The sequence below is a fragment of the Apium graveolens genome, chromosome 6 (assembly GCF_009905375.1).
Source record: "Apium graveolens cultivar Ventura chromosome 6, ASM990537v1, whole genome shotgun sequence".
NCBI classification, from domain to species: domain Eukaryota; kingdom Viridiplantae; phylum Streptophyta; class Magnoliopsida; order Apiales; family Apiaceae; genus Apium; species Apium graveolens.
The window spans coordinates 14,093,278-14,107,257 of NC_133652.1; the positions used below are offsets into that span (position 1 = coordinate 14,093,278).

Sequence of the window (13,980 nt, forward strand, 5' to 3'; positions counted from 1 at the left end):
AATTTATGTAATACTCTATATCATAAGAAAAATTCACTAAAAATTTAGTTTTATTAAAATAGATGCATGAAGTCATATTGCTAGTGAGTAGTGACCAATGTAGAAAATTATTGTGCAGTTATCCAAGCATAGGGAGAAATAGACCATCACAATTACATGATAAGTGGAACAAGCAAGCGATTCTTCAAAAGCCCCTATATTAAGAATCAAGTTTAACTATCTTTTACATATAGAGAAAGAATACCAAAATTGAACAAAACCTAATTACATATTTCAGATTGTGTAATAGGATTAAGTGCACCAAAAACAGTTCTAGATTCCAGAGTATTAGATGTTACTAGGGCATGTATTAGAGCAAAAAAAGCTTCATTAAATTAAAGACCTTACATAGGTATCTTGATGTTTAAAAAAAATATGCATATTACTTTTATGACAAAAACATAACAATTAAGTCAGAGATCATTTTTGCATCAATACACGGCCAGATAAAAAATATTTATCCAAGTGCTTACCTTCAAGTTCTATGTCATTTTCATGGGCAGCTTCCAACATAGACATGCCAACAGGGACCTTGATGGCCTTCTCCTCTCCTCCATCACCAACAAATGTCAGAGAAATTCTGCAGAATCACATAACAAGAAAAAAATCATACATATTGACACAACTGCAGGATTTTTTGTGTATTATGAACTTCATGATTCTCAATTTGGTTCTAAATTTAAATTAAACAAGTATTGATATGTACAAAAAGCTATGAGCCTTTCAAAAAGTGTGAAAAATTCAGTAAAAGTTACAAAACATCAGGAGGTGAATCAATATTCGGATGTACAAGCTATTTTCACCATTATTCAGTTCCATCTCAATCTAGAAGATATCTAAAGCAATAAAGTGAAACTACCGCTTCTCTCTTTACTTCCATAACTCTAAAATTTCTTATCTATTTTAATTAGAAAAACATAAACTAGCTTCTATGAATTGAAATTAGACTATGCTAATATAATTTTTCAATAGAATCAATCACTAAAAAAATAAAAACTAGCTTCTATGAATTATAAATTTGAAGCATAATTATTTTCTTCTATAGAATTCATATTTACAAACAACAATACACATAATTAAAAGTCAGATCTAATTCATATGCGTAAAAATCACATATGATTCTACTATATATAAAATCACATAAATACAAGTATTCTTTTAAAGTAGAATCAAACAATATTAACACATAGATTATGAATGTAATGTAGAATCAAAATTTTAAATATAACATATTTTTAATCCACTGTAGAACCAATATTTCTATGTGTAAATATAGAACACAAATCGATATGCGTTTGAATTTTGGTCAATTTTGTATAATTTTTACTGTGGAAGCAAAAACAAGCACAAACATAGTTCAAAAACTATAAAAATCACATTCTACTCTCTGAACCTCAAATATAGTATAAAACATTAAAAAACAACTTACCTATTCGATTAAACATCATTTAAAGATGAATGTCTTCCTGGAATCAACCTGAAAAAAATGAATTAAATATTAGAAACATATATATTTTATCTCGAAAACCTTAAAAATACGAATTAATGACTAATACTCCCTCCGTCCCATCCATTTGTATACAAATGGTTTGGGCACGGAGGACAAGAAACATAATAAAACAATGTTAGTTTTGTTAAGATAGTGGGATGAAAGAGAAAGAAAAAGTATAATTTAGTCAGAAAAAGTATAAAGTTGGTTAAAGTGGTGGGACCATTTAATATTTAATGAATAAAGTGAGTTTAGTGGGAGAAAGTAGTGATTGTAGTTGAATTTTATATTATAAAATTTTTACTATTTTTGGTAAGTTTGAAATGTATAGAATTGAATGGAACATTCAAAAAAGGAAAGTGTATAGAAATGAATGGGACAGAGGGACTAACAACTTTTTATGAACCCCTTTTTGCTGAAATCTTCGACTATCAAACTCAAATTGTCGATTTCTTACTACCCTCAAATCTTCGATTCCTCCCCACTCTTGTTCTCAATATCTCATTGACTGGGTGTATAGTTTGTGTACTATATGTAAAGTTTTGGAGTATGTATCAGTTGCTGTTATAAAATATATTGCGGATATATTTTTTTTATTTTAATTAGGCTTAAAAATTCTAACATTTAGAATAATGCCACTACATTATATTTAATCTAGGCTGTTTAGAACGTTGATAGCTGTGATTGTGGTTCTATGTAGATCTCTATCTAATTAGTTCTCTCTTAATTGATACTCTAATTATAATACCCTTTTCCATTTATGAAAAGAAAGAGGTCACAAAATGTGACGTGAATCCTTGTCTCTCCTTTCAAGCTTAGGGGAAGGGTGTATCGTGTAATCAACCGATTTCTGAAGAATTGATAATAATTTATGGATTTTATAAGATTTTAGTTGATTTTAAATGTTGGCGGATTTTGACGGTAAAAAATCTTTCAGAGTCTTTATGATTTTATGAATTTTTTAGAAATATTTCAAAATATATGAATTTCAAAAAATTAAAAATGTACTACCAAATCCATCAAAATTCATATATTTTTCAAATAAAACAAAATTCATGAATTTTTGAATATCATCATTTCACTGGAATTTTTAAAAGATTTTGATAGATTTTTCAAAATTTAAATTAAATACACTTAGATTTTAATGAATTTTTAATAATCCAAATTGAATAGATTTTGAAAGATTTTTCAAAATCTGAATTGAATAAGCATATAATTTTTTGCTTAAAAATCCTTTAAAATTTTGATCGAATATACCCAGCCTATTACCATTGCTGCAAGCTGAGAACAGGTATATTTCTTCATCATGATTTATGTTGGTAAATATTTTATTTATATTGTTGAATTATTTCATTTTATGTTGTATTTCTGATATCTATGGTCTATTCTCCGCTTGGAATTAAAGAAAACAATCTGATATATATATAGATATAGGTGTTTAATGTAAAACTGAGGAAACAAAGTACACATGAAAGCTGTGTTTATTAATAATCCATACAATACAATATATAGAAAACTACAGATAAGAGAAAGGCTAAAAACTAGGATCACACACAGTAATCCACTCCTACAATAACTCTAACCAACATCGTGCATGCACCTACAACTTCTCTTCTAACTGATGATCTAAACAGATATGCAAGACTTATTCAAACGTGGAGTATACCACTCAGCTGAATAAAAACAATCAAATAAAACAATGCAAATAAATCAAATAAATGTTTCATATTATCCAACAATCACCCCCTCAATATGAAACTTATTTATTTAACTCTTTAACGCCCAGCAGCATCCTCATCTTTTCAAACTTAACCGTGGTGAGTCCCTTTGTCATGATATCTGCACGCTGCAACTCAGAGTTGATATGCCTGATGACTATCTCCTTCCTTTCCACACATTCACGAATAAAATGATACCGTACATCGATGTGTTTGCTCCTGCCATGAAACACTGGGTTTTTTGCTAAATCTATAGCAGACCTATTATCAATATATAATGTGACTGGACCTATTTCTTCCCCTGTGATCTTACTCACCAAATTCTTTAACCAAATCGCCTGACAGGCAGCTGCGGTGGCAGCCATGAACTCTGCCTCGCAAGATGATAATGCAACACACCTTTGTTTCTGAGAGACCCAGGTTATGAGACTATTATTCAAATAAAAAACCATTCCCCCTGTGCTTTTTCTGTCGTCTGTTTGCCCAGCTAAGTCACTGTCTGAGTATCCCACGAGCATGTTGTTTGTATTGTGCCTGGAGTACACTAAACCAAAATCTAGAGTTCCTTTAACATACCTGAGGATCCGCTTCACAGCATGTTTGTGCATAATAGTGGGCTTCTCCATAAAACGACTTACTATACCCACTGCGTAGGCAATGTCCGGGCGAGTGTGAACAAGATAACGCAACCCCCCGACCATACTTTTGTACTCCGTTGGATCCACCAGCATGCCACCTTCGTCTTTAGTAATGTGTTCCTTTGGGTCCATAGGATATTTAGTGGGATTACATTCTCCCATTCCTGCCTTCTCCAACACCTTGCGAGCATATCCTGTTTGTTTGAGCTCAATAAAATCATCCCCTTGATTCACTTCTATTCCCAAGTAGTACGTCAGCTTTCCCAGGTTGTTCATCTCGAACTGATCACTCATCTGTTGCTTAAACTCTTCAATGACAGCAATGCTGGTGCCTGTAATCAGTAGGTCATCTACATATACTCCAATGATGAGTGTATCACTGCCTTTATTTTTAGTATATACCGCATACTCATGTGGGCACTTAGAAAAACCCATGATCTCAAGACTCTTGTTGAGCTTCGCATACCAGGCTCGTGGAGCCTGTCTTAAACCATAGAGTGCTTTTATCAGCTTGTAAACCAAACGTTCTTGTCCCTCCTTCACAAATCCCTGTGGTTGGGTAACATAGACTTCTTCCTCTATCTCGCCATTCAGGAACGCTGTTTTAACATCTAAGTGATGTACCTCCCAACCATACTTTGCTGCCAAAGCCAACAGCAGCCTAACAGTCTCGAGTCTGGTGACAGGAGCAAATATTTCATCGAAATCCACTCCTCGTTCCTGAACGTATCCCTTCGCTACAAGCCTTGCCTTGTATTTTATTATTTTACCATGTGCATCTCGCTTGATCTTGTAGACCCACTTCAGCCCAATCACCTTACGATCTGCAGGTAACTCCATTAGTTTCCAGGTATTATTTTGCTCGATGGAATTCATTTCTTGCTGCATTGCTTCCCTCCAGTTCTTCTCCTTGACAGCTTGCTCATAGTTTCTTGGCTCATCCACTCCCATTAATAACAACTCGTCATCTAATTCGATTTCTTCAGTGTTGTTATATATGTCAACAATCGAGGCAAAACGTTTTGGTTCACTGCTAACTTCTGTTTCCGAGCTTTGAGTTTTTGATAGTGATGAGCCTCGTGTGCTTGACTGTGATTGAGGTGTACCCATCTCAGCTTCCGAATTAGAACTCAAATGCTGAGATGAACCTTGCGTGCTTGACTGTGATTCTGGTGTACCCATCACTATTTCCGAATCAGAGCTCAACTGCTGAGAACCGTCATTGTATCGTTCATTATTTGTGAAGCTGTCCACAACAGTGAATGTATGCTCACGACTACAGGTTAGAATACCTTGCTGAGCTTTGTTCCAGTTCCAAGTTTTTCCCTCCTCGAAAATTACATCTCTGCTTACCAGGATACGATCCGTTTCTGGATCATATAAACGATAGGCTTTGGTTCCAGGCTCAGTTCCCAGATGCACCACCTCCTTGCTTCTATCTTCTAATTTCTTTGTGTAGAATCCTGGCACCTTCATGTGACCCAAGCACCCAAATATTTTTACATGTCCAATGTTCGGTTTCTCACCTTTCCATGCCTTGTAAGGTGTTTGTCCGTTCATGGAGCGTGTGGGAAGCCTGTTAAGAAGATAGACAGAATGCCTCACAGCTTCTCCCCATAACGTCATCGGCAGCTCCATTTGTTTTAGTAGACTACGAGCCATAGCAACTACAGTGCGGTTTCTACGCTCTACTACTCCGTTCTGCTGAGGGGAGTATGGAGCCATATACTGCCTTGTGATTCCATTTTCTGCACAAAAGGCCTCGAAATCTTTAGAACAGAATTCCCCTCCATGATCAGTTTTAAGAGTTTTAACCCGCTTCTCTGTTCCGTTCTCCACTCTAGCTTTAAAACTTTTAAACATTGCTAATGCCTCGTCCTTTCCCTTTAACATGTAAACCCACATCCAACGACTATAATCATCTACAAGAAGCAAAAAATACTTATTTCCTCCCTTAGTTGCTGGTGAAATTGGACCACAGAGGTCTCCATGTACTAGCTCCAGTCCTTGCTTTGCGTGAAAATTTGATTGAAAAGGAAATGGCTTCCTTGCCTGTTTTGCCATTAGACAGTCCGTGCAAACACCTTTTGGCTGAGAAAACTTAGGCATACCATGCACCATTTGCATCGAGTGCATCAGCATCAAAGCTTGAAAATTAACGTGGCCTAAACGTGAATGCCATAACCAAGACACTTCTTCACAGCTTGTTTTCAAACATGTACCTTTTGCAGTCTCAATAATGATTTTATACAGTCTGTTAGGAGACCTCTTCACTTTCATAAGTAATTTTCTTTGTGTATCATACACCCATAAGTATTCACCATTTAGGACCACCTTATTCCCAACTTCAGAAAGTTGCCCAAGACTGATTATGTTATTTCGAAGCATGGGAATAAAATATACCTTATCGAGTATACGCTCCTCACCATTTTTGCACGAGAGAATAACAGATCCCTTTCCTTTAATATCCACCGTCGATCCATCCCCGAACCTTACTTGACCTGTCACATTTTCGTTTAGCTCCTTAAACTTGGATCTTTGTCCGGTCATATGGTTGCTTGCTCCATTATCCAGATACCATAAATTCGACTCCACTTGTTCACTACTTTGTTTGAGCTTTGGTACCACCTTCCTTTTATTTACCAACATCAGGTCTTCTTTCGTTTCTCTGTGTTCAGTCAGCAATAAAGCAGGCCCATCGTCTTCAACTTGATTCATATTCATTTCAAGTTGTTGATCTCGTTCCTTTCGGGGTTTTTTACACTCAGCTGCGTAATGACCGTAAGCACTACAATTATAGCATCGTAGCCTGCTTTTGTCACGTCCAACATGACCACTATTTCTTCCTCGGAATCTCTGGCTGGGGGAACCGTCAATATCACCTTTGTTGTTGCGTTTAATCCACTCGTCCCTTGTCAGTAACAACTTTCCATCAGCTCCTTCCCATTTGGACCACTCCTCTTCTGTGAGTAAGAGTTGTCCTCCCCCATCTTCTGTTTGTCCTTTCACACGTTCCTCGTGAGCCTTCAAGGAACCCACAGCTTCCTCAACTGACATGGTGTCTAAATCACCGAACTGTTCGATGGTAGAGACAATGTGGAGAAATTTTGATGGTACAGCACGAAGCAGTTTTTTCACCACATAGCTCTCCTTCATCTCCTCTCCCAGAGCACGTATCTTAGTTACCATTCCGTTCAGCTTTAAATAGAACTCATCTAGCTGATCACTATCCTTCATACTCAAGGATTCAAACTCACTCCTTAGTGTCTGGATCCTGGCTTTTTTCACGCGCTCTGCTCCCTGACACATAGTCTCAATAGCCTCCCAGGCTTCTTTGGCTGTTTCTTTATCAGCCACAGATAACAGAATATCTTCAGGTATCCCCTGGTATATGGTAGCCAGGGCGATCTTGTCTTGTCTGTCATCAACTGCAGCTTCCTTTTCTTTGTTCTCGATTGCATTCCACACCCCCTGAGCCTTCATAAACACTTTCATCTTAAGTGCCCATGCTGTGTAGTTACTCCTGGCCAACATCGGATAATTCAACCCTATTGCTCCTTCCTTCAGCTTGCTAGTCTTCGTAGTTGTCATTTTTGGCATATACTTGGGCATACAATAATCCTAAGCTCTGATACCAAATAAAGAAAACAATCTGATATATATATAGATATAGGTGTTTAATGTAAAACTGAGGAAATAAAGTACACATAAAAGCTGTGTTTATTAATAATCCATACAATACAATATATAGAAAACTACAGATAAGAGAAAGGCTAAAAACTAGGATCACACACAGTAATCCACTCCTACAATAACTCTAACCAACATCGTGCATGCACCTACAACTTCTCTTCTAACTGATGATCTAAACAGATATGCAAGACTTATTCAAACGTGGAGTATACCACTCAGCTGAATAAAAACAATCAAATAAAACAATGCAAATAAATCAAATAAATGTTTCATATTATCCAACAGGAATGTTCTCTTTTATTTTTGCTAAATCTGTTTAGAATGTTCTAGTTCATAATTGAATTCATAGTTGTATATATATTCAATTGATAAAAAAAATACTGGATTGTCAACTGTGGATGTATGTTGTTTAAATGCTGTGCTAGTGGCTATTACCAGGCGAACACTGGTTTTTTAATTATTGGTACCTGTTTGTATCTCCAGAATTATGTCGAGAATTGCCAAACCAAGGCGATCTGAGAGTGGAACCGCTGCAATTGATAGAATCAGCAGCTTACCTGGAAACGTAATTGACAACATCCTAGAACGCTTGCCCATTCATGATGCAGCAAGTACAAGTGTTCTTTCTAAAACGTGGAGGGATTTATGGGATTTGTACCCCAATCTGGTTTTTGATTGGGTTTTTTTCTCACGGATTGTTGCCAACAATGATACACTAGATGAAGAAAATTTATTATCGGAAGTTACAGGAACTATAAATGAGATCCTTTTAGGTAACCCTGGCCCCATTTTGAAGTTCCATCTTTCGGTTCCAGAAGATCTGCCTCTTCATGAAACTCCAAATATGGATTTATGGATTAAAAACATATCAAATAATAGGGTTAGGCAGTTGAAGCTTATAATTGGACCACTAACAGCCTACAAAATACCCTCTTATTTGTTTTCCTCTTCAGAGTTAACTCATTTGAGCCTCACTAATTGTTTACTCAATCCACCGCTTAGATTTGGAGGCTTTTGTAATTTGATTGATGTTACACTTGAGAATGTCATCATTACTGGCGACATGTCATTTGGGACCCAACTCAAGGAATTGAAGTTGAGATTTTGCTCCAGGATAGAACATTTAGAATCCCAATTTAAACAAAATCACCACCTCATCACCTTTCTTATCCACAAAAGTGGAGAAATTGATCTTAAATGGTTTGAATGCACCAAAAAATTGCGAACTCTTGGTCTCTTGTCGGAAAAAGGGGCAGATTCTAGAAAGAGTTATATCAATCTAGAAAAGCTACTTGGAAACATGATTGAAATCCGTACTATCCACTTCAATGGCTCTTTTCTCAAGGTAAATTGAAACTCCTATACGAATTGAAGTAGTTAATTTTCTTTGACTAATTTGATTATTAATGCTTACAAACACTCTTGGTGCCAAGTGTTTCTCACTTTTTTTTCCGTCAATATACATGAACACATGTGTATAATAGTTATTGGAGTGAAGTGCAGCTGTTTCGAAGAGACTTATAACAACAACCAGAAAGTTATCCCTTTACAAAGTTGAATTTTATGATTTGGTTCAGATCCGACATGTTCTTTTCTTGATGAGAAGTTTCCCCAAGCTGCAACGTCTTGAAATAATTGTGGTAAGAACTATTAATTTAATCCGAAGCAAGTTAGATGTTCATTTGTCCTTCTCTAATTTTAATTTTTTTGAGTTTTTTATATCTCAAAATATTTTGTCATTTTTTATTGGTCTGGTCATGACAGACTTGTATATTCTAGGATTGCTTCATCACGATCTTATGCAATTAGATGATATTTGAACAATGAAACTTCTTATGCTCGGAGATTTATTATAAATATTGATATTGCATAATATGCTCATGTTTTATGTATCAGACAATAAGATCAGAAGCTAACTAGATTTATAAATGTTTCATGTTTATGAAAACCATCCTCATATATTTACCTTTGTACGTATTTAAATGGCAAACCAAAGGGCAACCATGGAATGGACTTGGTAGGAAGCAGGGAACCTATGGTATCATCTGTTCTGCAATATTTACAATCACCGAACCTCGTCAACGTGATTTTTGACCAACTTCAAACCGTGAAGATACATAGGATGGCCGGTTCAAGGGCTGAGCTTCATTTCATAAAGTTTTTGCTTGCATTTTCTCCAAGGCTTAGGTGGATTGAACTTCTCAACACCATGACTGATGATCCTAAAGAAGAATCGAGAATTTCAAAAGAGTTGATGAGTTTCCCTAGAACATCCAAAGTTGCACGGATAATATGGCCGTGAACTACTAGTTGCCTAGATGGTTTGGACTTTGAAAACTATTTTGTAGTGGAGTGCACCTTGTGTTAGAAAGATGTTGAAACTCATCTAAACTTCGCATAATGGTGTTATTTTGTAGAGCAATCCTGTAGTTGGCTCCCGTATTTGGTTTGTGGTATAATTACTTGTAACGTTTTCGAACTTAGCAAATTTGTTGTTGTTATTATTATACAATTAGACCATGATTTTATGAGTTAAAAGTTAAACTATTAATTTGTGTTGCATGTTGGCTTCAAGAAATCACATTCAGAAACTAATCACTTCTGCTATATATATATGTTTCTACTTTATATTATAAATATTAATAACAATAACACCGAAAACTTTAAGCAAAGTTCAGGTTTCAACCCTCACAGCTGGTTTCTGAGGGGAACTAATTTAACAAGTTTCTCGGGAAAGCTGATAAACTTTTTACTTGCATTGATTTTTTAAGCTTGACAGATAGGAAAACATGTTTATGTTGCTACTTTGAATTCACCAAAATAAGTAACATCTTACATGGTCAATTTTCTTAAACTTCTTTAGTTGTTCTAAATTTTTTGGAGGAAAAAAGTTGATATTATGTTAAGATTGATATAATTTATTTTAAAAAATTATGATATATCTTTTAAATTTAAATTCATGTATTCAAGATATAATAAATATTTTAACTTATTTTTAAAATTTTTGAATAATTTTTCATATACTCCTTGGGTCCTTAATTAATTGTCTAGTTCTGACTTTTGGGGTTCAATTGACTAAATTTTAAGTGAAATTTAGATATATATTATATAATTGAAAATATTATTAATGAATCACCCTATAAACATGTTTACATTGAAAATTGGTTCATAATATTGAATGTCTAGATTTTGTATTCTGTGTTGGTTAATATTTTATTTTAATATTTTTTATCCTTGGATTAGTTTGTCAATGAATGTACTTACTAGGTCCCCTGTACCACCAAGTAAACTAAGTTGTCTCTTGTGCTTGCAATTGAATCTATTAAATTAAATATATTAAAGGATGAATGTGCTTATAACTAGTAAAAACAAATTGGTGTTAGTTCTGTAATATTTTAATTAAAGGATGAATGTGCTTAAAGGATGTATCTGCTTATGGTAAAAAATGTTACTGAATTTTTTGTAGAAAAAGATGAAGGAGGAGGTTAAGGAAGGAAAGCTTAAAGTTGAAGGTACTAATGATGTGTTAACAATGGTGCTCGTAAGCCTGAGCACGGAGGCAGAGTACGTGGTCAGGGAATTCATGTGAAGCAGTCGGTTTATTTTGATCTTCCGAGGGAAAAAAGCGAGGACAGTGGAAGAAAGGGTACATGAGGCAATTCAAAAGTATATGGCAGAGGAGACTCCAAAAATTATTAAAGAGAGAGATGCATTTTGGGCTGCTGAATTTGAAAAATACAACGCACATTCATCGAAAAATGGTGTACAACATGATGGTAGTCCGAAACCAAATTCCCAGCAGGCAAGCTGTCACTCTAAGGGTGGGGTTGATGTGGATGTGGATGTGGATGTAGGTGTTCATAAAAATGTGACATTGATAGATAATTTGTTTGTGGATTTAGCGGTGGAGCTTGAGGATAATAAAAAGGTGGCGGGTGAGGATTGTAATGGAAGGGCTGTTGAGGAAATGAAAGTGGATTCTTCGGGTGGTTCTGTATGCCGATTGGCTGTTGGATCGTTGAGCAACATTGTTGCTTGTGCAACAATTGATGAAGTACGCGTTCCCGAAGGACATGAGAAGACTATCCATGGAGTAAGTCTTGGAGAAAAGAACGCAAGGGTGTCTATCACTAAAGTCATTCAAGGAGATGCTAAGATTTCCTACCCTATCGGGGATGAAATTTTGACTGTTCAAGAAGCCATGAGAACTTTTATTGCATGACCGAGAAACATGATAATTACAGGAAACAATAGCAGTACTTCTCATGTTTTGGCCGCCAAGGTCAGAATGCTTTTTTAGTATGGTTAATATATGTACTATGTGTTTGTTTAGTCTATTTTTTTAATTATTTTTATTTGCAATTATTTTAGAAAACCAAGAAATCCTGTGCTAAGAAAATGAAGAAGATGTATAAAGTAATTGAAGATGTTGAACCAGAGCTTGTTGTTCAAATTGGTCCGAATTATCCTTCTGTAATGAAACGTTTGTGGACATGGGCAAAGGAAGCCTTGAGTGGTGGCCGAACAATTTCTTTTGAGCTAAGCAAAGAAGCATTTGGCTTTACAAAGAAGCAAATCATGTTCTTATCTGATATACATGTAGTGTGCTCTGGAGGTGAAATTGCCGGCTCTGTCATTTGCCTTTTTATTCAGTAAGCTTTTCATTCAAAGTTTTTTTTGGAGTATATAGCCTTGGAATAAATATGACAATCTTCTTTAAGGACTGCTTAATTTAATTTGTAGCTTCTTGAATGAATATGTGAAGAAGCATAAGATGGTCAACATGATTAGCTTTGTAGATCCGGGCACAATTGGTGCCATTGGATGTGGCGGTGCAGAGGTCGCGTGAATTGTGTACAAGATTTAAAGATTCTAGGAAAGGGCAGCATTTTCTCCTGCCGTACAATGATGTGTAAGTATTTTTACTATCCCAAGCTATTAAGCTGTTAAGCCTTTCCAGTTTTTTATTAATTTTTTCAAGAATTTAGCTTTTATTTTTAAGGAATGGGTTCAATTGTATAGTTAAACTCGATAATATTTGTTGTTGAAATTTATATTAATTGCATTGGTTCAGTATAAACGTAATCAAATGCCTTGACAGTTTTGAAGTTAATATAAAAGTAATCAAATGCCTTACAGTATTTAATTGATTTTGTTACTAGATGTTAGGTTTGTTTCTAAGACGGGGGAAATTGTATAGTTCAACCTCATAATATTTGAAGTTCAAATTTGATGATAATTGTATAGGTTCAGTTTTAAAGTTGATTTATTTACCGGAATTTAAATTTTATTAGTATGAGCCTTCAATTTTTGATGTTATACCTGATCATGTTTGTTACAGTAAATTACACTCTACTAATATCACATTTTGGATTATTTTTCACAAATAGTGAGTTTAAATAATTTTTAGGTTGATTTTAATTCAATAGAAATGTAATTTTTTTTGATGATATTTAAGTTGTTTGGGTGACAAAAAAGCATCAAATTTAGGCTTTACTATTTAACAAGCACCTCTGTTTATTTTTCGTAGCAACCACTGGACCCTGACAGTTGTCAATCTAGACGCAGAGGTAGTCTACTATATAGACCCTCTTAAACGCCGAATTGCAAATGGAGAATGGGTGGATGTTGTCGACAAGTAAGAGTTCACGTTATAAAATTTGATTATTAAGTCTTGACTTATAAATCTTGTCCGACCATATTTTGTAGTGGTTATTTTATGTTTTGATATATCTCGTTTTGGTTGTAGTGCCATTAAAATGTTCAAGGAGGATTTGAAAAAGGTTCCGAAGAAGAAAGTATTGTGGGAGAACATGGCGGTATTTATTTATTTTTGTGATCATATATTAATTATGTTATTAAAGGAGACTGGATATTTTAAATGAATTTTTGTTTGATATTTTAGGGAGTTCCAGTGCAGACCGGGAACAAGGATTGTGGTCTATTTGTGATGCGATACATGATGGAAATCATTCATGATAAGGAGCCGGACTTTGCCAATAAGGTGACAATTGACTATCTGTGGGCCTTTTCATCCACTTTGTATTTACTCTTATAAGGGCAAAACATGTTACTTATACAAAATTTTGGATGATTTTTCAGTGGCTGCGTAGATCAAACCTGGTTTACACTGAGGATGACATCAACGAGATCAGGGTTGAGTTTGCAAAATATTTTATGAAACATTATGCAAGCTAGGTCCTTTCCTTTATTTTCTTTTGAACTTATCGTAAACTGGATGTTTTATGTATGTAGTTGGTGACAAGTAGACTCGTCTGAACTTATCGTATGTTAACAAGTAGACTCGTTTGAACTTATCGTATGTTGACAAGTAGACTCGTTTGAACTTATCGTAAAGTGGATGTTTTATGTATGTAGTTAGTGATAAGTAGACTTGCGATAA

The 13,980-nt window shown here is 35.0% G+C and overlaps 2 protein-coding genes across 2 annotated transcripts; both read left to right on the forward strand.

Annotated features, from left to right (window-relative positions):
- The first annotated feature begins 8,064 nt into the window (after window positions 1-8,064).
- Window positions 8,065-11,166, forward strand: LOC141664625 (F-box/FBD/LRR-repeat protein At1g13570-like). The gene is made up of 3 exons (XM_074470578.1): window positions 8,065-8,922; window positions 9,155-9,217; window positions 11,044-11,166. The coding sequence occupies exons 1-3, from the start codon at window positions 8,065-8,067 to the stop codon at window positions 11,164-11,166; spliced, it is 1,044 nt and encodes a 347-aa protein (XP_074326679.1).
- A 642-nt stretch (window positions 11,167-11,808) lies between these two features.
- Window positions 11,809-13,775, forward strand: LOC141664626 (uncharacterized). Its single transcript, XM_074470579.1, has 7 exons — window positions 11,809-11,859; window positions 11,949-12,229; window positions 12,321-12,422; window positions 13,108-13,215; window positions 13,327-13,396; window positions 13,483-13,581; window positions 13,680-13,775. Exons 1-7 carry the CDS (start codon window positions 11,809-11,811, stop codon window positions 13,773-13,775), a joined length of 807 nt encoding a protein of 268 aa, XP_074326680.1.
- The last annotated feature ends 205 nt before the right edge of the window (window positions 13,776-13,980 follow it).